Below are 25648 nucleotides of genomic sequence, written 5' to 3' on the forward strand. Positions count from 1 at the left end.
CACGAGAGGTGAATCTGCCTGACTAGAGGCGAAGGTGCTTGAGCTGGGAGGTGGTCGCAGGGGGAGAAGGTGGTCGATTGTTGTGATGATGACGAAAAATGAAGCGCACGACCTCGATCGAGGACGGACACGAAGGATGATGATGCTCGATAGAGAATACGATGATGACAGAAGAAGAAGGACTTGAAGAGCTCGACTGTCAAAGGAGCAGAGAGATGAAGGGATCTACGTGGGTTGTGCAGGAGGAGAGGGAGAAGGTGGGAGGAAAATGTGTTTGGGGGAAAAAACACCAGCGGCTCGAAGTTGAGGCGCGGGTTACCAAAACAACCGACGACAACCACTGCACCGCTCGGTGAATCACTTCCAGTTTACTTAAGTGGGGTCACGGGCTACGGTCCTGCACCTCAACACCTGGATATTAGCTACATCAGTTTATCTAAGGCATCTATAGTGAATAGAGACACCTGGAGGAACTGGGCTTGTCCCCGGACTTCGAGTTGCCGGCCGCTGCCAGCTGCGAGGCAAGCTTGCATTGGCCATCGCATCCCCTGTGTGCATCTATTCAATGACTCTATTCGCCTCGTGCTTCTATTGTAGTCCATTGCATCGTCACTGTCCTCCTCGAGCTTGAATTATATCAGATGCCCCATTCTCGAATATCCCGTCCGTCTCCTTTGGCCTCGTCCTAAGAACAATCTCCCTTTGTGTCGGCCACTGCACGTCTCTCTTCCTCCTCATTTTTCTTCTCCTAGTCGCTGACCATGCTCGAACGTCCGCGAACATCGACCCGTGAACGTCGAAGAACAGAGTATCACGAGGACAAAGGTAAGCCCCAGGTCGTCAGCCATTAACCTTGCACCACCATTCCCCCATGCCTGCTCTTTCGTGCAAAAGAGTGCATCGATTCTATCCTCCTGGCGGTCGGTGTGCTGGTGGCCAGCTGCCAGACCTCGTCAGCAGACTCCCCCTCCGCCAAGTCACGAGGCACCTCTTTTGCAGCAAACGCTTCGGGACGCGTTGGGGACCACGCAAAGCTGCTGCCCTATTCTTCCTCTCCCTTTTCATCAGGCACTGACTTTTAGTCTTCCTAGATCCTTCGCCGTCCGACTCGCCGTTCCCAGAGGAAAGACACCATCGATCTCGCTTTGAATTCTCCTCCTACCGGAGCATGAGCTACCACCGCATCGTCGGGCTCGACAGTCGCAGAAGAAACAGGCCAAGACCATTCTTCCTCTCGTCGCTAACATGCAGGAGGGCCCCCCTTTCTCTCCTCTTCGCCTCAACTTGAAGCGACCGACGAGGAGAATGCGCCCAAGTGCGTTCAGCCGTCCACCTACCACCCTATAATTGACCCTAGATGTTTCGCAAGTGCGTTTCCAGAAGCCTCGATCGATGGCAGAGGAGCTATAGACATGTTGGCAGACCATTCCTCTGCTTTGGACCTTGTCTCGGCACTCTGAGCGAAGATGGGTGCTCCAGAAGATCACAGCGAGTTAATAAACAGGTTTGTCCACCTCTCTACAGTCAGTTCTAACTTCAGGAAAAGGAGTCTTGCCTGTCACTACCGAGCCGACATTCTAGGGCTGTCTAGGGGAAGTTGCGTGACGAATTCGACGGGGTTAGGACTCTTCGGTGCCCTTGGCATGATCTTAGGAACTCACAAACGTCCAGAAAGCCTTGTGTACAACTTGAAGTCATCTGTTCAGAGATAGAACACAATGAATACCAAGGCGCTGTGTGCAGGTATGTTCAGCCGCCGCGATCTTGGCTCAAGCCTTTGTCCTCAGCCAACATTATACCAGACACGGCCTACGAGAAGCTTCCCAGTCGTTCAGCCCAGCCAAAATACCCCCTGAGATCGGCACTCTATCCTGAAGCAGAGTCTACACGACCCCCCTGAGCCTGGGGGCGACTCGCCCGACCCTCCTTGAAGATCGAACAATTATAGACGTTGGACCTCTTTCGACACCGTTGTCGCACCTCGCCAGGCCATGAACCTTATCTTTATTACAGAGAATTACTCCGGAGAATACTAACTTTCTAACGTCGTTGTTAACGGTCTTGTGGCTGATAACGGTCATCACAGGATCCCCCCTACTTCCTCTCCTATACACGATCCAAGATGCGCATCGAACCCCCGGCCGCGATCCAGGCGTCAAATCCCACCGAAGGGAAGAAGGAAGTCCGGCCATATGCCCTCTTCAAGGACTGGACGACGATTACCATAGGGCTTTGATTCCAGGAGAGCCTCCCGAGGCACACTACGAGCCCCTTTTCCAGTATTCGAGCTCCCCATCGCGGTTGAAAGGATCAACAAATACGCGAATCATTTTGATCAAGTCTTGACAGGCAACGGGGGAGGATGTTGTTACGGCAAGACTACTCTCTCTAACAAAGGCTCCCTCCTCCAGCTACAAACAAAGCTAAAAGCTCCTCGCATACTGCTGAAACTGTCGCTGATTGGACAATCGGTGATTCCAAGCTTACAGTGAGTTGCTACAACACGGAGGATAGTGTTCTCTACTTCTACCTTGGGGTTAGCTAAAGGTAAATATCCTCTGGATATGGTGAATCCAAGCTCACTCCATTCTTGCGTTCGCTTACATAGGTAATCGAATGGCTGTGCCATAATCTTCGCTCTCCCCTCGATGCTGCATACAGCATAGCGCTAACCAGTCACCTCCTGTCCTCACTTCACTGGACAAGACTGCGAGACTTCACAGATGAATCGTCAAGAAAGTGCATTTTCTCCCTAGTCCATTCTGTGACAGCTCGGCTCCTTAGTGTGTTCTCTGCCTACTCCGATACTTGATGAAACTGATCCCACTTACCTAGTAGAACTTCCCATGTCTTCATACACTCGAAAGAAGCCCCATAATTGGCCCAATACAACTCGATGGTCAACATGAAGTACTAGGAGATCCTGGGGCCGAGGGCTTGAATCTCCCAGCTAGAAACACAGCTACTATAGAAGGTTCCCTAGGATTAGCTCTGTGCATAGGTAGCTAATCGGGCATGCTAGGTTTTCCTTCCCGGCCGTCCCGACGACCCAAACGATTTCCCCTGACCGAACGAACAATCGAATCGAACCCCCTATAATGCCTAGCACGTGATAGGAGCTCCTCTCTTACGAATACGAATCATTAGGCCAGCCAAGCCCCTCCGAACGCATCTCCCAGTCTGTGGTGGCCATGGCCTTGTTGCAGGACAATGGCAGAGAATTACCAACCTTGCGGTCCGTTCACGATGTTTTACACTCGAATTGAGCAGCCGGGGTTTTTCTTATGCGTCCCTACACCACGATCCAAACTCGTTCCGCTGTTTCGCCAACCTGAGTCTCTCAGAGAGCGAAAGAGTCCAAGGATCGCCTTGTATCGTCCAGGTCACATCATGTCATCTGCCCAGGAGACAATCCCAACGCCATGATAACAGTTCTGTTCCACTTACATGAGTATCGTGGTCTTTATAACTACATGTATCTCCTCACTAGCGAGATCTCGGAGGGTGGGAGTCGGAGTTCACGAGCTGTAGCCCCTTCCTCCCAGTGTAGCAGTCCAGTGCCTGAGGGGAGTCGCATCTCGCGACCAGGGCCTGGAAGAAGCCAGTTTACAACTTCCCTATTCTTGGGAAGCTTTTTCGCATAGTTGAATGTCAGTTATAGTGGTACTTGCAACTCTGAGGTTGCACAAAGCTTTAGGAATGCCACCGTCCTTACTCGTTGTTCATGCCACGCTTGGGGTCAGCCGAGGTGCTTCAACCTTACCATCAGCGTTGTCAGCCAGACTATACGGACTTCAAACATTTGCAGTCATCTTTTTGATGTCACTGAGAGGCTCAATTCGCGATGCGACGGGTGCATAATGCCCCTTACTCCCTGTGTTAAACCAGGGCAAGTCTTGCCGGTTATAGCCAATCAACTTTTTTCCCCCGTAATTATTACCCCGTGGGTTTCAATACTCTTAGCGAAACCGAAGTCAATTATTCGGTTGCGGGCCCGGGGAATGCAAGGTTGAGATATTGGTTGAACGAACTTTACAGCTATGAGGTTGACTGCCGCGCTGAAGCTTACATGATCGGCCATTTCTGCTACCCTGGACCCGGCACTAGAAACCATGTTGTCTTGGAATTCAAGTGATTCCGGATACAAGAGTGTGTGGAAGTTAATAATAAAGTATAATTACGTGTTTTTATGATGTGTCCCTACGCTGAGTTATCATATCGGAGCGTAGAGTCCATTGATGGGAGATGGCAGGGGGATGAGTGATTGCCAATTCCATCTACAGAAATGGTGCCTGCTCCAGTCAATTACTTCATCAAGTCAGGCTTAACCTAGGAATCAGAAACCGTTCATCAGAATCAGATCATGGAACCGTACCCCAATACTCCCAGATTGACAAATCAGCCTCCAGAATGCGGATGCCACATGTGAAGGCCAAGATGGAAGCGACAGACGAGCTGATGCCTGGATATGGCTAATCCCTGATGACAGAGCTGGCGATCCACGTCTCGGATACTGGCTTGGCATCAAGAGTGATAGTTAAGCGACGGCGGCAAGGAAGGTTACATTCACAAACTACATTCTATATCTGTATAGCTAACCGACTCGGTTGTGACCTATTGGCATAGCTACGCACCCGGAAAACCTCGTCAAAGCAGGCATCCTCCGGTTCATTCCTCCCATCCTGTAGTCCTTGAATTACTGCAAGCTACGAAAGATGAAGTTCAAGGAGGCACCTGCTCCATGTTAGCTTCATCAAAAGATAGTGATTAGGTTCATGGCTGGACAACAGCAACAACAACAACAACGTCAGCTTGTGCTCTAGCGAGCCTCCTGTGTTAGCCGCGCCGTGAAGGCGGCATCTCTATTTCGAGTTACTCCTTGCTTTTTAATGATGTTATGGTGGGAATTATCCTAAAATGATCGCAACTGTTTGACTCTGTCAGTATCCTTGGCTATGACTCGGCCGAGCCGCGTCTGGGATTAACTCGGGCCTGCTCGGCGATGTCCTTGGCTTTCACGCTTGTGGTGTACACGCGCTTCGGGCGGGCTTGAAGATATCCTCGGGAATATGGGACAGTGGCGTCGCATTTCCGGCAATAGATCTGCTCTTGGCGAGCGAATTACCTTGTTTGACGCGCGATGCTTTACACCTCGGTTGGTGATGATGCGGCAGAACGGTGCATTCTGGGAAGGGCTCCCGGGGTTTCCGTCAAATATGGCGCCTGGTAACGGTGGAATGGCAGGAAGAGACCCGTGATCGGCCCTTGTCTGGGACAGTCAACGAAAGACGGCAAATTGATAAGATCCGAGGCCGCATCCGCCGGGATGAAGCTCCACTCTGGTAGATTGTCCTTGCCAGCCGGCCCCGGTCGCTGACAATGCCCGGGTCCCGCCAAGTAATGTTTGGAGGTCAACACGGATGCTTTGTGCGTCTTTTCGTGGACCGAGAAGAAGTGTCAGAATGTCAAGGCTGGTCAAACTAAGGTCGGGATAAATCAGTGTCGCCCGCTATAAGAATCGCGAGTCTGGTCATCCTGACCCCATCTCCTGGCAAGGCCGGACTGTCAACTTGGACGGTGCCGGTGTGGGCCCATTGCTGTTAATGTCGCGCGGGCGACGTCCGTTACAGGAGGCGTTAGAATGTCGACTCAGTTGGTTCTGGTCATTCAGTGCTGCCTGAACCCCAGCCTGGATTTGGATCAGTTCACCCCCCTAGCCCCTTGGACTTGAGCAGTTCTTGGCTGCTGTGTGGTCCGCCCCGGAGCTTTGTGTAACGTTCCCCCAGACGCAACGGCCGTGCCCCCTTCAAGCTGGGCGTTGCGCCTTCATTTCCACCGCCAAACCCGCTGCACCTGAGAAAATACATCACCTCGAGCCCATGCTCAGTGGGAGAGTGAGGTCGGGAACAGACGGAGGCGCAAAGCCGCTGAGGCCGGAGGCACCAAACGAAGATCGGGCTGAAGCACAGAGTGAAGCTTGGGCCGTGCTCCGACTGAGCTCTCATCCCGACGTGTGGGCTCTCTTCAGATTATTCCTCATGTCACGTAATGGAACGGGGAAACTACCGGAGGAGCGCCGCTTTTAGCGGCTCCGGAAACGGTATCCGCAACGGCGAGAGTCAATCCATTTTGGTCCAGTTAGGAAGATGACTGTTACAATGGCTGGCTGGACCTGATTGAAGATGGTTGCCAAAGTTTTTCGAGTTGCCTTCGGCCAATGACTCGATACGCGATACCGAAAGAGTCATGTTCGGGGCATAATGAGTCGGGCTTCTTGTGAGACGAGCCCTCGAATTTGCTTGCTGGCGACAACCTCACGTGATGCGCTCTCCTGAGATTTAATGAGAAGGACCCCTCCACGTAGTCATGTGACCTGGTCAAACTACCCCTCCCCCTCCTTGAGTTATCGCCAGCGACAAAAAATCCACCGCCGACCCAACTAAGTTGAGAGCGCGAATCGTACCACTACAAACCACCAAGATGTTGGACATTGAGGATTTCATCGAGGAGCGCGGCGGAAACCCCGAGAAGATTCGGGAGAGTCAGCGTCGCCGACATGCTCCTGTCGAGCTCGTCGACGAGGTTATTGCCCTTTGGCAAGATGCTCGGAAAAGTGAGTCACCAGAAGAAGTTCTTGCTTTCCTCCGATGGGTTTGTTAACTTCTGCCTATAGCGCAATACGGCGTTACGCAGATCGGTACCCAAATAAACGGTGTTCAGAAGGAGATTGGTCTCAAGAAGAGGGCCAAGGAGGACGCGACCGAGCTGCTTCAGCAGAAGGAAGAGTTGACACAGAAGAAGAAGATTCAGGAGGAGCTTGCTCTGGCCAAGAACGCTGAGCTCAAGGCCAAGGCTAAGCTCGTCGGAAACTACGTCCACGACTCGGTGCACGTCAGCGACAACGAGGACAACAACACCATCGAGCGAACTTGGAAGCCCGAGGGCTTCGAGGAGTCCAAAAAGGCTGCTCTTTCCCACCACGAGGTGCTCTGGAGAATCGGAGGATATGACCCTGTTCGAGGTGTTAAGCTGGTCGGCCACCGAGGCTACTGCTTGACTGGTTATGGCATGTTCTTGTGAGTTGGCCCAGCGCAGGCGGAAGCGGCGACATTCTGACGTGAATAGGAACTTGGCTCTGATCAACTACGCCACAACTTTCCTCTTCAACAAGGGTAGGTAGCTCTCTGAGCATATGCCGGGAATCGTGCTGATCATGATGCAGGCTACACTCCCAACCAGCCCCCTTTCATGCTCGATCGTGGACAGATGGCCAAGACCGCCCAGCTCTCCCAGTTCGACGAGGAGCTCTACCGTGTCTCTGAGGGCCCTACGCCCTCTGATTCGGATCGATACCTGATCGCCACCAGCGAGCAGCCCCTGTCTGCCCTCCACGCCGACGAGTGGATCCAGCCCACTGAGCTCCCGATCAAATACTGCGGCTACAGCACTTGCTTCCGAAAGGAGGCTGGCAGCCACGGTCGCGATGCTTGGGGTGTGTTCCGTGTGCACCAGTTTGAGAAGGTCGAGCAGTTTGTGCTCTGTGGCCCTGATGACAGCTGGGAGCACTTTGACAAGATGATGGCCAACTCTGAGGAGTTCTACAAGTCTCTGGGTCTCCCTTACCAGGTGGTGGGAATTGTCACCGGCGCGCTCAACAACGCCGCTGCCAAGAAGTATGATCTGGAGGCCTGGTTCCCCTTCCAGTCCGAGTACAAGGAGCTGGTTTCTTGCTCCAACTGCACAGACTACCAGACCCGTGAGCTCGAGATCCGTCACGGATCCAAGAAGGGCAAGCAGATTGTGGGCGGTGGAAAGAAGGAGTACGTGCATGCTCTGAACGCGGTAAGTAAATCGAGTTGGTAACACTTGGAGTGAGGATGTCGTGCTGACTTGGATGGTAGACCCTGTGCGCGACTGAGCGAACAATGTGCTGCATTCTCGAGAACTACCAGACCGAGGAGGGATTGGTTGTTCCCGAGGTGCTCCGGAAGTACATTCCAGGAGAGCCCGAATTCCTGCCGTTCGTTAAGGAGGCCCCCAAGGACAGCGAGAAGACGGAGAAGAAGGATGGAAAGAAGGAGAAGACTCTCCCAGTGCGCGAGAACAAGGCATAGACGGGTCCTTTCGAAGCGATGCCATAGAGAAAGAAAAAAAGAGGTACATCACTTGATGATACAATGTAAACCTAACGAATTGATGGCAATCTGGTTGATACAAACTTGGAGGGTTGAGGATCGCAGAGGCTTTGCCGCATATGTGATTGAATCAGGTCTGGGACCGTTGCGTGTCTTGGAGTTGCTGATTCCATGATGCAACTGTCTGGAGCTGAAGGAGATCAGTTCGCGATACTCCACATGCTGCCAAGTAACAGAAGTCACGTGAACAAACACGGGACTGTGGTGGAACGTAAAGGCGGCCACGGCAACTAGCTCTACGGATGCTTGGGTGTCTTCCCCGCCCCTTGTCAGCATCACCGGCCGTCTCCGTAGCCCAGACGGAGGTGGGTACCGTTTTGGGGGCTTCATCTGCCGGAGCCTTTGGTCAAGGACACCGTCTTTAAACGGTGCCCACGGAACACGGCGGTCGGCGGTGGGTGCAGGGCTATTGAACCTTGTAGCTTAAGCCTAAGATGCATTGGCTGGAGGTAGAGGGTGCTTGCTTCGTTTATTGGATATCGCAGCAGAAGTCCGAGCCACTTCTGGTGAATGTTACTGTGGAAGACTGGTACAATCCATTCAATCCAGTCGGCGCCGGAGACTGGAACGGACGGGACGGTGCGTCGGTGGTGACATACACACTGTGCTTCACTCGGGACGGCCCCACCGTAATTCCTCTGCAGGTGCCGGAGAAGCGCCTCTCTCAGCACCACTTACCAGGAGGCGTCTGCGAGTGGCATCGAGCGCGTCGGCCGGCACGGAGGGTGCCCACCGAATTGCAATGTGAGAGGGTGGGCGTATGAGCCATGATATGAGCATCTCCTGGACGAACCGTATTCCGCGGTGGACAATTGGCGTGTCGCGCGTGTCAGAGATGGCGCCGGGCGGAGGTGTTGGATGCAGGCCCGAACAGACCTGGACCATGTCCGGCCACATGCCATGCCATGACATGCTTGTGGACGTGGTTTATGAGAATGGTGCTGTGCTGTGCATTGCCTTGCCTTGCCCTGCCTTGGGGCGGCAGTCACTCTATCCGGACACTGGGTAACGGGAGTGAGTGCATGTTGGCCGGCAGGAGGTGAGGTGATTTATATCGCTCGCGTCCAGCTCTCTGACCTGTGGCTTGGCTCACTCTCGCGATCTGTGCTTTAAAGGAGGTGACGACCTGGTTAGATACGATTGGACGCGCAGCAGGCTCTTCGCGGACGGCCCGATCGGGCGCGCGGGCTCTCCCTGATGGAGAGCAAAGAGGTTGGCAAAAGAGGAGGTGTTTCTGGGAGGGGGACGCGGAGAGCCCCGACAACTCCGGACCAGGCTGGGATCCACGAATCTCATCCACTGCCGGACCGGATGCCGTGAAGATCACTGCTGCACAGGAGGAAGAATACGCAAAGAGATGGCACAATCACGAGGGCACAAAATCCAGAAATGGGGATAGGCGAGGGCTGCTGGAATATCGTGTGCGTGTGGGATATTTGAGGCTCCGGGAGAGCTAAGCTGAGGTTACGCCGACCCGATTTAACGGGGGCGAAAGGTAAGCCCGTATGGACGGCGCGGCGGCCATACCACTGACTTGGCACACTCGCTCACTCACAGCTCTTTCGGTAAGAGCAAACAAAACCTCGTGTTGGCGGTAGCACAGCGACGAGAGATCTCCTGCCGCAGGCATTTCCCACTGCGAGTGAGATTGTTGACGCAGATTCGAGGGACGACGTAACAGGCGCCTGCGCGTCGTACTCTGTGCCTCCGGGCGGAGAAGAGGGCACCGCCACACCCACCTCGGAGTTCGGGGTCGCCCATCCATTTTAGGTAGTTCCCGCCCTGAAGAGAGGAACCCGTAGCCCGAACCACGGAGGACGAGCGATGAAGTTGGGGGCTGGTGATACACGGATCTGTCGATGCAAGCTGAGAGCTTTCATGCGAAGGTTCTTTGGCAGCTCCAAGACCATGCAAGCACTGGCTTGTCCAGAGTGTAGAGTATGCACAGCTTTGTAGAAAACAAAGACAAGCGAGGACGGGAGGGCTGTCTGTTTGCTGCCGGCCGGCGGGCAAACCAGCCTACATAGCCCCAGCTCTGGAGACTGCCGAAGAGGAGAACACCTACCCCACTCCGCCCAGGAGCACGCTCTCTCACCCAGCATCTAAACGGGGCGGCCAAAGTCACCAAGTACCTCCGCAAGCTGGGTACCTAAATTTCCAGGTTCACTGGGTGGCCGCCCGGGGGCGGTGAATACCAGGAGGAACTTCGGGCGGTACGGGATGGGGAAGAAGAAAAAAAAAAGTGTGACCCCGGCGACGGCGCGAAATCCATTCGGCATTGCCACCGTTTCGAACCGTCCTCACGGCGCTTACGAGCCGGGTGGGAAAATGTCGCAACTTGAATTGATGCGGACAATGATCAGAAAATGCCAACAGGATGACAAGAGCTGACGGCCAGGGCAGAGATCGCGTCCGATGTTACCGATGCCCCGGATATACCGATGCCGGGGCCCATTGCTACGCTACCCTCGGGCTTGGTTGTCTGCTTTGCTTGATTGATTGCTTGCCTGCTCCACGCCCATGCCATGAGGGGAAGAAATCAGGGGAGATGCAAAGTGCGTCAATCACCTTGTCTTTGACGCCGACGAGGCTGCAGCTGTGGTTACACCGTCGCTGTCATTCTCATGGCCTGGGGGTTCTGGAACAGAACAGACAGAAAACCCGCGACAATTGGAGAGGGAGCGAGCGCCGGACGGTGCGACATCCACACTTCGCTCCAGGAGGTACGTACCTCCGTAGGGAACGGAGGGCCCCTTGAACCTGCTGCCGCGTGTGCACAGCTTGATGAGAAGCAGCAGCGACGAGTTTTTGCGCCCGCGCTTTCATCCCATCCTTTGTTGTACGTCGGCGTCACCCCCCTTTAACCCCGCTGGCTCTGCCTCTGGTTAAACACCGAGTGGTTGAAATGAGAAATGCCTGATGTGAAGTGTGCTAAATGCTCATCGAGGAGGAGGTGAGGAGCAGATGGTGCTTGGCAGTTGCGGGCTCTTAAAGACATGCCGCGTTCTTTTTCACCATCAGGGCTGGAAACCTCTCCTCCTCCGTGGACGGCCACTACGGGGTCAACCCCCATAGGCCACGGCCCCCTAAAAGCCCGTCCTCCGAGGGCCCCGGTAGTGCAGCTGTTGCGGATGGCGGCCGACTTTTTGGCCTCTCCAGAGGGAAAAGGGCTTCCTCTCACTCTCTGATCGGGTTCCACGCCCTCCTCGGTTTACGGCCCACGCCCCCGTGGCTCCCTCCTCCGTTTCCCGTTCTCCGCCCGTCCCCCGTTTCCCAGGGCCCCATTCCCAGACCCCGTCATTTTCCTGGCCTTGCTTTCTATTATTGCCTTTGTCTTCAGGTTCGTTCGCTCTTTCTTGTGCCTTGTGCCTTTTGCCTCCGCCTCCGCCGCCCTCCCCTTCTCCTCCATCCTTCTCCTCCCTCTCCCATCATCCCACATACCGAGAGTCTTTTTGCGTCTTCTATTGTCTCTTTCCCGCTGTGCTTTTCGGCAGTGAAAGTGTCATCTCCTCTTCTGCCATTTCCACGACATCACGTGTGTATTGCCTGGGCAGCCGGACCCCTCCTGGAGTCTTGCCCGTCTCAGCCGCTGCCCGCTCCTACTGATCGCCCCGGGCTTGGTCCTCTCCCATCCGATCCCACGGCGCCGCCTTGAGATTGTTTTTACTCTTCATCTCCCATCCAGGCCGTGCGTGAGTAACTCTCAATCATTCTTTCGACCTGTTTCCCTTCTTTTCAAGAGGTTGCTCTCTATTTCCCTCTCGGATCGTCGCTGGAGACCCGCTGTCGCAAGACTTTCTCCGCCGACCGAGATTCCCCAAAGCGCGCGCGTGCCTTCCGTTCGGCCTCGCTCGCCTCCTCTTTCCTCACGGGACCCTCCGGCCCTCTTCCGCTATTTTGCAACCACCCGCACGGAGCCCACCCCGAGAAATTCTTCCTCTTTCACCACTTTCATCTCGTCTTCTTCTACTCTGAATCGAATCTTCCGGGCGCCTTCCTTCACGGCCTCGTCGTCTCCGCCCGCTACAGCAAGCCCTCATCGTTGAGCGCTCTTACTCACCACTCTTAGACGGCGCAACCGTTCTTCTCCCCACACCACCGCGACATACCTTCGTCGCGCACCCGCAGACCATGTCGTCTGGCGTTGTGCGCTCTACCGCCCTCAGGGCCGGCGGCGCCTGTGTGCGCTGTCGCAAAGGAAAGACCAAGTGCGTCTACGAGAATGGTCGCGCGCCGTGCAAGAACTGCGCCAAGGGCATGCACGACTGCTATCTGCCCTCAGAGAGCATGGCCCACCACCACGGTCAAAGTCCTGCGCGACACGCCAACCCCCATCGTCCCCCTCGCGACAGTCTCCCGGCCTCCGGGCCCGGCGGTGCAGCTGAAGCGCGACAGGCCGTCGTTGGCTCCAGCGCGGCTCGCCATGTCCAGGCAAGCTCTGACAAGTACGTTTTGTCTTTCTATTCTTTGGCCGTCTGGCTCTGTTTCATCTGCCTCAGCCCTGCCCCGGCATTCCTCACAGCCCTCACCTGCGCAAACTTGCGCCATCATCAACAACATCATGGTTCGGCAAAGCGCCTAGGAGCTTTCTGCCTGGGCGAGTGGCTCACCGGTCGCCATCCTGGGTGGATCGGCAGACGACACGTCCTCGCCTCGCCTCGCCTTGTCTCGTCTCATCATCACCCTCTCCCGTTCTCAGCTTCCTCCGTCTTCTCGTCCGAGTGGCCGGCCGCCCTCATCCCACACCCCCATCAGCCCCTACCCGGACCCTACCCCCTGCCCTGTTCCCCATTTCTCATTACCACACCCGCGTCCGCGTCTCTTTCGCTTCTCTCCCCGAGTCGCACCTTGGCTTGTCCTTCAGCCCCGTCTTCTCTCTCCACCTTGTCGCCGTCCTGCTCGACTTGCGGGGCGCCCACCAAATTTGTCCTCGTCCAGCTCTGCTCGGAAGCTCAGGCGCCTGAGCATCAGACGGGCCGTGCCACCCCCTACATATGAGGTCACTCGACACTTTGTGCCGCTGACTGCTCGCTGGCCATGGCTCTCCAATCGATTCTAATGGTTCCTTGCTAACCCGGACACCCCTCTAGACTGACGCCTGAGCTCATCGCCGAGTGCGAGCGCGTTGTGTCCAAGACCTTCCCGGCGTGCGTCGCGTTCCACAAGCCATCATTTGTTCAGCAACTCAAGAGTGCTTCCTTGGACGCTGCTCTTGTTTACGGTCTGTTGACCTGTGCAGCCCGGTATGTCAACTATTCCGATCCCTGCCCAATTTCTCCCTTTTACACCCGCCCCCAATTTCCTCGGCCGGTGTCGCTTGTGCGTCGCCTTGCCCGTGCCCTCATTTCCCGCGTCCTCGCTCGCTCACTCGCCCGCCCGACCGGCATGTGGATCCACACCGATCGGTGCCACCGTCACCGAGTGTTTGAGCTGGCGCATACCCCTTGGTGACGCCGTTGCCCGGATTTGAGCCGAGGCTTCCCGAGTCACTGCGATCCGAATCCCGTTTGGCGCCGCGTCGTCGCCGTGAGCTTAGAGAGAGCTTCCGGTTTAGACACTCCCAGGCCCGCCGATAAGATTTGTGCCGCTAACAACTGCCGTCCGTAGGAGTTCGCCAAGCCTAATCCGCCGCTATGGAGGTCCGACTGCGGCTGCCGAGACCTTTGCCGCCAAGGCCATGACACTCATCAACCAGAATCTCGACCATCCTAACCTCGTCGATATCCAGGCTCTGTGCCTGCTCATTATTCACGAATGGGGCTCTCGCAATGCTGTTCGCGCCTACATCTACCTGGGCCAGGCTGCCCGTATGATTCAGATGTACCGCATCCTGAACAGTCACCACCCGTCCCCCGATGCTGACCAATTCCTCCGTGACGAGTCTCTGCGACGCACCATCTGGCTCATCTACATCCTCGACTGCCTCCTGACGAGCACCCCTGGACGTTTCCCCGCGCTCTCTGCGCACGATACTGCGGATGTGTCGCTGCCCTGCTCCGACATTAACTTTGCCTTTGGCAATGCCGTGTTCGTCAAGACTCTGCGCCAGCAGCTCGACCCAACTGCCATGCCTCCTGGCCAGGCTTCCTCCGAGATTGGCGAATTCGGTTACATCGTCCTGGCCTCGACCATCTGGCGTGATGTCGTCGCCATGCTTACCACGACTACTCTTGCCAGCTTCCGTGAGGAGGATTGTGCCGATCTGATTGCTAAGATCGAGGGCCTGCGAGCCTCTTTGCCGATGCAGTTCATCGATAAGCCAGGCCAGATTAACCTGCACATGACAATGGGCTCGGGATACACCTTTGCCATGCTGCACTGCCTTCTCCACTGTGCAACCATCTTTGTGCACCGTCGGCGTCTGCTGCAGGAAGTGACTGCTGCCAACTTTAATCTGGAGTCGTTCCGCCTGAACCCCCGATGCCACGATATTATCGATCGTCTCTTCACCTCGTGCCACGGCACTATCTCTCTACTGACCGCCGTTGAGGCTGGCTCCGAGAAGGACCACATCCCGTGCTTCCCCATCTTCATGCTCTTCTCGGCCTTCACCGCCAGTGCCACAGTTGCCTATCTGTCTCTGAAGGGTCTCACGCCACCCAATGCTGTCGAGACCGCTGCCCACATTGTGAAGGATGGTCTGCGCTTCATGAGCGACGGCACAGAGAACTGGCCGCTTATGGGCAGCTGGCTGCGACACCTCACCGTCATGCAGCGTGTCCTGAACAACGACGCCGCCGCGGCTTCCGGCTCATTGCGTCATGGCTCGACCTCCCACGCTGCGGCTGGCATCAAAGACGAGATTTCCTCCAACGCCGATACGAACCCGGATGCTATGGACTACGATCAACAGACGAACGCTGGCGGAAGTGTGTCGGGTCAGGTCAACGCCAACCGATCTGTCTCTGAGTCGGTGCGCGGTGACAGCGAGCCCCCTGTCGCCATCGCTAGACGACCTGGAGTCACCACCATTAATGGTGGCTCTGGTGGAGTGTCTACTCCCACTACGGTCTCGCCCCCCCCGGGGAGCGCCCCTCACGGGGCGGTGCACGATATTAAGCAGTCAAGCCCCGAAATGGCCAACGGCATAGTAGCCACCCAGGACGGGCAGACTACAAGCCAGGACATGACGGCGCCCGAGCTGTGCCAGGCCTTTGAGAGACAGCTCCTTGACCTCGACGACCTTGCCGCCTTCATGGGTGGCGGCGTCTAGAAGACGAATTATTGATACCGAAATTTTGGTGACGGTGCATCATGAAGCTATGAAGGAATTATGGAGGACTAATGGGGTTATAAGGCGATGGATTTTACTTTCGTGTGACTTTTTTTTCTTTGATTGATGTTGTTCTACCGTTGACGGGAACGCTTCAAATATGAGGGCCAAAGACGGAGGGTTAATGCCGTTCTGGGGACGCCATGTCACGATGATGAAGCGGGAGGGTAGCATATTGAGGACCAGGGGACGTGTAGGATTATGTTCGTGGGGATACCCAATATACCCTGGGCCTGGGGGCGTTGGGGTGGGAAATATTTCGAATTGGTGTCCGGAGACACCTGGCACTTGTTATTGGTATTCCAAGAGATGAAGACAATCTTTGCTTTCCCTTGATAGAGGGGTCATAATATTGTGCCTGCTTTGCAGTGATGTTGAACTTGTTCTCAGTGACGTCTCCAAAGTGGCCATCAGTCAGTCACAATAACAAAGAATAGGAGTTTCAAGGCAGGACGATGTTGAAACCTAGTCTCGTGACGTTGAACTCGTGCCTGGACTAGCCCAGGGGCATGCAACTGATGAATGAGCCAAGAGTCTGGGCTCTTCTCCAAGTCTCCAACTTGGAGTCACTTGGAGTAACTGCTAGAGATGTGTTCTGGATTACCAAGCTGTGTGTTCTCCGACTTCGCAGAGCCGCAGTGGAGTCGATGATTGAAAACAGGTAGACATGCATGGAAATCAAGATGGAAGCCAGGGTCGAGGCTAATCACCGGTTCCATGACGAAGATATTTCCCAATGGCCGAAGGGATTGCCGAGGATAAGAGACGGCTATAGCAGTCATGGGTCAAGTGATGGATGACGAAGTGAAGACAAGAGGCTGAAGAACAAGAATAAGCGAAGCGGGTAAAACTGGGCCTGCGAGGTTCGGAGGTTCGGGAATTGGAGAGAGAGTGCAGGTGACTTGTAGTTCCTGTGATTGATATCTTATTTTTGGACGAGACTGAATATGACAGAATTTCAAGTTTTTTTCTGTTCCTGTTTTCTAGAATTGTTCTGGAAGCACTGGGCTCGCACCTTGTTCAACTCGGGGTTGTCACTAGAGAGATGAGTGAGAGGGATCGGCACACTGATCCGCACGTCTGACACCACTTGGGCTGGAGAGTGATTTCCGGGGAATCAAGCTTGTTGGCGCTAATGGAGAAGCATGTTTTGATGGTTGAGGGGGAGGAGGGTCTGGAACAGCATCCTCAAGGGGTCAGGATGGTGGTTTGTGGGGAGGTATGCTTGGAGATGGAGGAGGGGGAGGCCTTGCAGTCCATGTCATTGGCCTTGGCATTGGAGTAGTCATCAGGCAAAGTAACGCATTGTCTCCTCTATCTCTTCTCCTGACTCGTTTGCGGGCTGTAAACTGACTTCTGACAACGTATTGACTCGAACCAACAACCAAAAAGGGCTGCCTCCCCCAGTGATGTCAACTGGCAAAGGGAGAGGAGACCCACTGAGGATGCCGGATTGCCGAATCTCGCTCGCCAAAACAGGGATGGGCCCGGCCGTGTCCCCACTCTTTTCGGCGGACCTGTGCCGGGAAGACGGCGTGTGATGGGACAGAACTAAGTCCTGGGGGAGATTTGGGTCGTGCGGAGTGGCTTCTCCAGGTTGTAGGGATTATGGAGAAGAAGGGATCCTTTGTTCGTGAGGGGAAGGAGGAGGGGGGGGGGGAAGGGTTGGGGTGTCGGCAGGTGTCGCTGAGAAGGGAGATTGTTGTGACGATGCCAACAGCAGAACTGTGACTGTCCATCCAGATCTTGACCTGTATGTGAAAATAACACATTCGATGTAGTTCCCGGTTAGAAGCCGACAAAGCTGCGAAACTGGAACGAAGGAGAAAAGCTTTCTACCATGTGACGGGTACGACCGTGTGGAGCACCGGCAAGCCCGTGAGGGTAGCAAAGCATCTGCGTAGTACTGCTCAGCAAGATACGGGGTCCTTGCGGCCCCTGTCCAACACTCAGAAAACCGAGATCTGCGAGGGTTGATACCGAAAGCAAAAGAATGGTCCAGGCCTCCGGAGCCGGCACGCCGCGTAGGCACCACCCACGAGACCTGTAAGAAAACGACACTGACGTCGAAAGAGCAAGGGCCGTATCAAGGGCGCCTGATTGGACACACTAACCTTTGCTTATTGAGTTCGGCATGGGTTCGGGGGATCGTCGTGATGAGCGTTTGTGCCGTGTAAGTGGGGATCTTGGATGAGTGCAGCAGGAGTATATTAAGATGAGGGTGTTCCGCATCAAGGGAGGTTTTCTGTTTTACTACTCAGACAAGTCTTGACCTGTGTGTCTTAGCTTCTACACATTATTTCATATATACCTCGACATCTACTGTTGTGGTTTACACATTATCGACGGTTTACAGGCCTACACCATTTACAACACACACTACTTGACAGCCAAGACAGCCACATTCCCATCATTGGCTTCTCATAGACACATCGATTGGTCTACACACTACATCAAATTCAACTACAAGCAAGAGGAATACCTCTACACAAGCCCATCATGGGTGAACACGAGTACGACACGTCGGCGCCTCACGAAAACATGACGCCCGGCAAATACATCGCCACGCGTCTCCCGACGCTCAAACCTCCCATGCACCAGCTGCAGAACCCGATAAAACTGCTGCGCATGCTCAACGCGCAGCAGTGGGCATTCTTCTTTGTCGCCTTTGCGGCATGGGTACGTCCACCCACATACACCCCCGTTATGGATTGAGTAGCTGACCGTTTTATGATAGACATGGGATTCGTTTGATTTCTTCACTGTTTCTTTGACGGTGACGAGTCTGGCCAAGACGTTTGACAAGACAAAGACGGATATCACATGGGGTATCACTCTGGTGCTCATGTTCCGATCTGTAGGATCCGTCCTCTTTGGTATTGCCAGCGATCGATACGGTCGAAAGTGGCCATTCGTCATCAACAACATTCTCTTTATCGTACTCGAGCTTGTAAGTCTTGTCCCTCCGGATCCCTGCTGTGGATCCCGGCTTGGCAATCTTGGCCAAGCCTTTTGTCATTGGAGCCTCTTGCTAACTTGATGGTAGGGAACTGGTTTCTGTAATACTTACTCTCAGTTCTTGGCTTGTCGAGCTCTCTTTGGCGTCGCCATGGGTGGTCTTTACGGTAACGCAGCCGCTACCGCCCTTGAGGATTGTCCCGAGGAGGCTCGAGGTATCATGAGTGGTATGCTTCAGCAAGGTGTAAGTATCACCACACTTCACTTGTATCCCTCTGTTGCTAATTGCCTTTTAGTATGCCTTTGGATATCTTCTCTGCGCCGCATTCGCCCGAGGTCTCGTCGACACCACCCCCCACGCCTGGCGTCCCCTCTTCTGGTTCGGCGCCTGCCCCCCCGTCCTCTTCATAATCTTCCGACTCATGCTCCCCGAGACGCAAGCATACCAAGAACGTCAACGTCTCCGCCAAGAGGCCGGATCATCCGACGGCAAGGGCAAGGTGTTTGTCAAGGAAGGCAAGGTCGCGCTTAAGCACCACTGGATGCTTCTCGTGTACCTCGTCCTCCTCATGGCTGGCTTCAACTTTATGAGCCATGGTAGTCAGGATCTGTACCCCACCATGTTGGAGAACCAGCTTGGTTTCTCGAAGACAAAGATCACTGTTACTCAGGTCGTTGCTAACCTGGGTGCCATGTTGGGAGGTACTGTTGTCGGTTTCCTCAGTCAGTCCATCGGTCGTCGCCTGTGCATCATCATCTGCTGTATCGTCGGCGGTGCACTTCTGTACCCATACACATTCGTCCGTGACGAGTCCATCATGGCAGCTGCATTCTTCCAGCAATTCTGTGTCCAAGGTGCCTGGGGTGTCATCCCCATCCATCTGATGGAGCTGTCCCCTGGTGCTTTCCGTACCTTTGTCGTCGGCACATCCTACCAGCTCGGTAACCTCGCCTCTTCGGCATCATCAACCATCGAAGCCCGCCTGGGAGAGAAATTCCCCCTTCCCGAGACAGAAAAGGGCGAGACCCGATACGACTACGGAAAGGTCATCTGTATATTCATGGGTTGCGTGTACGCATATGTCATCGTCCTGACATTTATCGGCCCCGAAAACCTGCGCGGCAAGTTTGACGTCGCCCACGACTCGGACGCCCGCGAGGTTGTTGGCTCTCAAGCCATGGAGAACGCAGCCATGCACCACCGCAAGGCTAGAGATGAGGAGGAGAATGATCCCAGGATCAGTGGAGAGAAGGCCGAGGTTACACATGTTCACGATTAAATTTAAATAAGAAGAGGCCTGAGGCGATTTGGTGGGGAAGAAGCCCAGGTGATGGATAATCGTGGAGGATTTGTCGAGATGCCTTGCCTCTGACATGAGCGTCTAGGAATATATGTTAGTTTCTTATGGGTTATGAATTGAAAACATGAAACAAGACCACAATGATTCCAATGTTTGCGTCTCGAAGGTTATCACGCCCTTAAGTTGACAGCTAGTCTGTTGTTGCTGATTCCACAACGTCTCTCCATCATCTTGGCCTGACCCGCCCCCGCATGTCTCCTCATGAACGTGGCGTCCCATTACGTATAACCGCTCTCCAAAGGAAGATCCGTCTTGCGGATCCGCATGGGAAACGTCGTTTCGGGCGTGTTATCCAATTTCTCCGGCCAGCGAACGCTCCGCTTTTCCGGGCTGTTGATCATGCCAAGACTGACCGGTGCGGCGGGAGAGGCTTTCCCCGCATTCACGGATGTCGCATGGAGGAGGGGATTCCAAATGCTGTTGGAAATGATGAGTTGACTGCTGTGGTCAGAGAAGGGTGAGGATGTTGCTTTATGGGCAGAGATTTGGCGTGTAGATGTGTTGTCGCTTACAAACTCGAGCCGTGTTGGAGTTTTGATGTGACAGGATTCATCGTCAAGTTAAGAATCTGAGGCAGTCGGTCCGGGGCCCGTCGGTGTAGTATCCCGCACTTGATCATCTCTAGTTTGCATTGACGTAAAGGAGCGGGCGACCGGCCGGACTGGGTCGTCGGTTCCTGCCCACAGGGTCAAGTCGAGGTATATATATTCGCTGCCCGAGAACCTTGAGAGCACAATTCACTCTGCAGATCATCGCAAGCACCCTCGTGAGACACCTTGACGGCCTACACACCTTTCCAAAGATACCCTAGCTTTGTCAACTTTATTCACAATGCCTCTTTCCGGAAGCTGCATGTGCGGAGCCATCGCATACCAGAGCACAAGTGAGTGGTCTTTACTACTAGACTTGCACATGCCTAATTGTTTATAGGTGAACCTGCTGTTACTGCTCTTTGCCATTGTGTCGATTGCCAAAAGGTGAGTGGTTGTCGTTGCTGTAAGGTATGGATGCTGTCGCTAACACATCCAAGTGGACCGGCGGCCCTTACACCACCAACGCCGTCGTCCCGGAAGACTCATTCAGCGTCACCAAGGGTAAATACCTCCAAACCTTGAACAAGTAATTACATAAATTGACTTTCTTCAGGAACCCCCAAGCACTGTGACATAACTGGCGCTTCTGGAAAGAACAACCGCCACTTCTTCTGCCCCGACTGCGGCTCTAGCCTGTACACGCGCCTCGACGTCATGCCCGGCAACATCGTCATCAAGGCCGGCGGTCTCGACGAGGGCAAGACGAATCTCAACAACAAGATCGACGTCGAGTTTTACTGCCGCGACCGGGTTGATTTTGTGAAGCCCATCGAGGGCGCCAAGCAGGAGCATCTGTTTGGTTAAAGCTCATGATTTGATGAGGGCTCGGATGTCGGTGTATAGATGTGCGAGATGGGTCGGGTGACTAGACTGCGATTGGCACGACGGTTCTAGCTGCATCTATAAATATCAACTTTGCTTTTTTCTTGACTTGGCGGTTCGTGCCGCGTTTCACAGCCATTATCTTTGGCTACTCACGGGTGCTGATTTCGCTTCTGGTCCATCACATGAGCTTCCCCGACGGAGTGAGCCTGTCATTCATCCAGCGGCTGTTTCTACGGAGACTGGTGAGTGTGTGAGTGACGCCTCAACATTCCTTCTTGTAAGCTTTCTCTTGCCTCTCAACTTGAACAGCTTCTTTCCTTGTAAACATCTCATATTCATCTTACCCTCAAAACTTCGCAATTCTCTCCGTCTTCGGTCTCTGTCGCGCACGTCAGCTACCGCTGATTTGACGTCTCACAACGCCAGAGTGGGTCGCCCAGCTTCTCCGCAAGTTGGAGGTGATTGCCTCCCGACAACCCAACCCCTTCATCCTTGTATACCGAGATAAGAAACAGTTTCATCCTTCACCGAGCGAGCTTCCTCCATTTCATCATTAAGACATTTAAAATCCAGGTTTCTCACAAGTCATGGGATCTGCGCAGTCTACAACACGGGCCGAAGGCGCCGAGTTTGTCCTCCCACCTTTCAGCCGCGATATCACAACAAGCTCTCCAGAGGCCAAGAAATGGGTTGAGGATGGCATAGTCTGGTGCTACGCCTTTAATCACGCGGAAGGAGCCCGGTGCTTTGAAAAGGCCATCACTGCTGACCCAGCCTGTCCCCTCGCCTACTGGGGTCTCGCCTTTGCCCTAGGCCCCAACTACAACAAGCCGTGGAAGCACTTTAATGGAGACGACCTCAAGCAGACGGTTGGGCAGGTGCTTGAAGCGTTGAAAAAGGCTGAGGCCCTATCTTCAAAGGCCACTCCCGTTGAACGCGCCCTCACCAGTGCCCTGCGACATCGCTATCCTGATGACGCCGACGCTACCAATAACTACAAGGTCTGGAATCGCGCATATGCCGAGGCTATGAAGCCAGTGTATCAAGAGTTCAAGGATGACCTTGATGTCGCGGCACTATACGCGGACTCCCTCATGAACCTCACACCTTGGGCCTTGTGGGATGTGCGGACAGGGAAGCCGGCGCCTGGATCAGAGGTATTAGAGACGCAAGAGGTGATTGAGAGGGGACTGGCTCAAGATGGTGGATACGAGCATATAGGCCTTTTGCATGCCTACATCCACGTCACCGAGATGTCTGCCGAGCCTGAGAAGGGTCTTCTCGCGGCTGAGCATCTCCGTAGATTGGCAGAAGAAGCAGCCCATCTCGCACACATGCCATCGCACCTCGACATCCTCATAGGCGATTATCGACGAGCCATCTCTGCAAACACCAAGGCCGTACTAGCTGATGAGAAGTATGCGGCTCTCCGTGGAACCGGTGACTTTTACACCGTCTACCGCATGCACGACTACCACTCCCTGATTTACGCCGCCATGTTCGCGGGCCAGTACGGGGTTTGCATCAAAGCTGTAGATCGGATGGAGGCGGCACTTCCAGATGATGACCTACGGCCCATGGCTGACTGGCTGGAAACGTTCCGGTCTGTCCGTCCGCATATTTTGATCCGGTTTGGCAAGTGGCAGGAGCTTATCGATCTCCCGCTTCCCGAGGATCAGGAGCTGTTGTGTGTGACGACAGCGACAATACACTATGCCAAGGGAGTGGCCTGGGCGGCGACGGGCAATGTTGAGGAGGCCGTCAAGGAGCGGGAGCTGTTTCTCGCAGCCAAGGCGAGAGTGCCTGCTAATCGGATAGCGTATCCCAACAAGTGCTCTGACGTTTTGGACGTGGCCGAGGCTATGCTTGACGGCGAGCTTGAGTATCGCCGGGGAAACATTGAGCTGGCATTTACGCACCTTCGCAAGTCGATTGAGCGAGACGACGGTCTGCGCTACGCTGAGCCATGGGCGTGGATGCAACCCGCGAGACACGCATATGCTGCGTTGCTGATGGAGAAAGGTCGTATCGAGGAAGCGGCGGAGGTATACCGGACTGACCTTGGACTGAACAACAAGCTATTCCGAGCGAGACATCATCCTAACAACGTGTGGGCACTGCACGGATATCACGAGTGCGCTGTGAAGCTGGGCCTAAAGGGTGAGGCCAGCATCATCAAGCAGCAGCTCAAGACGGCCATGGCGTTTGTGGACGTGCCCATCGAGTCGTCGTGCTATTGCAGACGGGATGTGGTGAATGAGTGTTGCGGAAAGACCAAGATCTAAGCTACCTACGAGTGCTTAGGCAGGGTTGTCATATATAGTAGAATCTAGATGGTGCCATAATGGAGTTTGAACCTTCTCAAATTGGCTCATGATGATCCACAAACTCTCTCACAAACAGTTGTCGGACCAGTTATTCATGCCCTACCCTGTTCAATTCCTATATTTCTCTACTTGAGAATTAATTCAAGCTAGTCAGGTGCAAGTGGGTTGTATGCATAAGACGTGGTCCTGTTGGTAGACTCACCTTGCCCTGGTGCTCACTAGATAGATCTTGGCTCTCATTCCGAGTTTGCAAGCGATTATGAACCTTGGGATAGAGGGAACTGATACTTTGCATTCCTATCGTGCTTTTCTCATTTGTTTGCTCTCAAAACAGTTGTTTTCTTATCCAAAGCTTGACGTGCTTCCAAGCCTACGACATGGACGACACAAAAACTTGGCCCGCGACACCCCGCCTCTGTTCAATTCTCCGTCAACACCATCATCACCCTCGGCCCCATTCCTGCTCCCTTGGACATCTACCAACTTGAAATATGCCTCGCCCTGTAAAGAAAGGCGCCTGGTATGTTTAGTGATCTCTCTCGCACTCGATGTAGAGTTGACTTGAGAGGACAGCCACACCTGCAGGCGGCGCAAGTTGAAGTGTACGTCAACTCATGGCCCCTTCGTTCCGCCGCTGAACTTATTCTGATGCCTCATCTTAGGTGGCCAAGAACTACCCTCCTGCCAGCAATGCTCTAAATCAGGCCGCTATTGCGATAGATCGGAAAAGCCGACCCAGTTCAGTACATCACCATTCACTTCCGCCGCTGTCACTGCCTCTGGCTGACACTCACTCCAGTTCAACACCAGGAACTGCCAGATCCCGATAGCCCGCGGCGTGCCCTCACAGACCAAAGGATAGCTCGATTATTCCACTCGTACACCGCCGACGTGTCGCAATGGTACGACTTGAGCGACTCGACGGGCGCCTTTGGCATTCTTGTCCCCAGCATTGCTCTGGATGAGCCACTCCTCTTCTGCGCCATCATCGCCCTCTCTGCCATGCACGTCTGCAAGACCTCGGCAAACAGTTTCAGAAAATTGGCCGAATTTTACCATCACCGCTGTGTGCAGAGGCTCATCGAACTGGACCAAGGGGATGAGCTCATCACCCGGGGAGTCGCCCTCGCAGCGACATGTCTGCTACGGTCCTACGAAATCCTTGACGGCGACATTGACCCAAACATGCACCTTCGAGGCGCTTACTCCATGGCGCCCCTCCATGATGTATTGTCTGGCAATCTCCAGCCGGGACTGCCTGGAGCAGGCTTCTGGAATTACCTGAGAGAAGACATTACCTTCAGCCTGTTTGAGAAATGTCCACTCAAGATGGACTTGACCACCACTCCACTTCTAGTCAATCACCATTCAGCCCAAGATTATCTCAACTCCATCACTCTGATACTCGGGAAGATCATCAACACCACATTCGGGCGCGACGTGAGGGGTTCGGAGTGGGTTTCTGCTGTAGAGATGCTGAGTCAGTGGCGCGCAGCATGTCCGGAGCGGATACAGCCCTTTTCCAGAGAACAAGCGCAGCCAGGGACGATTAATCTGTTCCCAGCAGCGTGGTTTCTACAACCCTGTCATGGTGAGTCCTTTCTCCCTGTTGTTTCTCGGGGGCGAGCCCTGACGATGCATAGTGGCAACCATGCACTACTACCTCGTCGCTCTCACTATTCTCTGTTCCTATGCAAGTCCGAAGCACCTTGAGGACATAGGGAGGCTAGATCTTGTTGGCATCGAGGTCGAATCAAAGGACCAACTTCTGGAAGCCTTTGCAGTCGAAATCTGCGGCATCGCCTTCACCACGAAGATACCCTCCGTTCTGGTGAACGCCTTTGGCCCAATCGCATACTGTGCGTTTCTCCCCCTTGTTGTCCAACTCCCAGGCTTGCTAACCAGCGGTAGGTGCCAGATTCATCAGCACCGAGCCCGCCCGCCAAGAGCTCGCTCGACAACTCCTCGCTTGCAAATCAAGCATCGGGTGGCCAGTAGAACGGCTCATCAATGACCTCAAATCTTTCTGGGGCGCCGAAAAGACAATCTGAAATGCAGAGGCAATTGTTGGTCAGATGTCACCCAAGCGACCCCAGACGAGGCTCTATGGGGCAGG

General features: G+C 54.4%; 5 protein-coding genes across 5 annotated transcripts; all 5 read left to right on the top strand.

The window, feature by feature from the left end:
• Positions 1–6480: 6480 nt before the first annotated feature.
• On the top strand, positions 6481–8114 carry LRP88_01262 (serine--tRNA ligase SES1; the record flags this gene model as incomplete). The annotated part of the gene is made up of 5 exons (XM_083237953.1): positions 6481–6613; positions 6674–7070; positions 7126–7172; positions 7223–7842; positions 7902–8114. 5 exons carry the CDS (start codon positions 6481–6483, stop codon positions 8112–8114), a joined length of 1410 nt encoding a protein of 469 aa, XP_083106458.1.
• Positions 8115–12326: 4212 nt separating this feature from the next.
• Positions 12327–15408, top strand: LRP88_01263 (Zn(II)2Cys6 transcription factor; the record flags this gene model as incomplete). The annotated part of the gene is made up of 3 exons (XM_083237954.1): positions 12327–12640; positions 13286–13438; positions 13803–15408. 3 exons carry the CDS (start codon positions 12327–12329, stop codon positions 15406–15408), a joined length of 2073 nt encoding a protein of 690 aa, XP_083106459.1.
• Positions 15409–17967: 2559 nt separating this feature from the next.
• On the top strand, positions 17968–19706 carry LRP88_01264 (major facilitator superfamily domain-containing protein; the record flags this gene model as incomplete). The annotated part of the gene is made up of 5 exons (XM_083237955.1): positions 17968–18147; positions 18206–18418; positions 18545–18670; positions 18723–19200; positions 19252–19706. 5 exons carry the CDS (start codon positions 17968–17970, stop codon positions 19704–19706), a joined length of 1452 nt encoding a protein of 483 aa, XP_083106460.1.
• Positions 19707–20618: 912 nt separating this feature from the next.
• Positions 20619–21184, top strand: LRP88_01265 (Mss4-like protein; the record flags this gene model as incomplete). Its single annotated transcript, XM_083237956.1, has 4 exons — positions 20619–20670; positions 20718–20764; positions 20818–20881; positions 20934–21184. The coding sequence occupies 4 exons, from the start codon at positions 20619–20621 to the stop codon at positions 21182–21184; spliced, it is 414 nt and encodes a 137-aa protein (XP_083106461.1).
• Positions 21185–21792: 608 nt separating this feature from the next.
• Positions 21793–25583, top strand: LRP88_01266 (uncharacterized protein; the record flags this gene model as incomplete). The annotated part of the gene is made up of 4 exons (XM_083237957.1): positions 21793–23457; positions 24253–25123; positions 25176–25391; positions 25444–25583. 4 exons carry the CDS (start codon positions 21793–21795, stop codon positions 25581–25583), a joined length of 2892 nt encoding a protein of 963 aa, XP_083106462.1.
• Positions 25584–25648: the final 65 nt, after the last annotated feature.

This window comes from Fusarium phalaenopsidis, assembly GCF_050370095.1.
Source record: "Fusarium phalaenopsidis strain FUZ10S chromosome Unknown contig_32278, whole genome shotgun sequence".
In the NCBI taxonomy this organism is placed as follows: Eukaryota; Fungi; Ascomycota; class Sordariomycetes; order Hypocreales; family Nectriaceae; genus Fusarium; species Fusarium phalaenopsidis.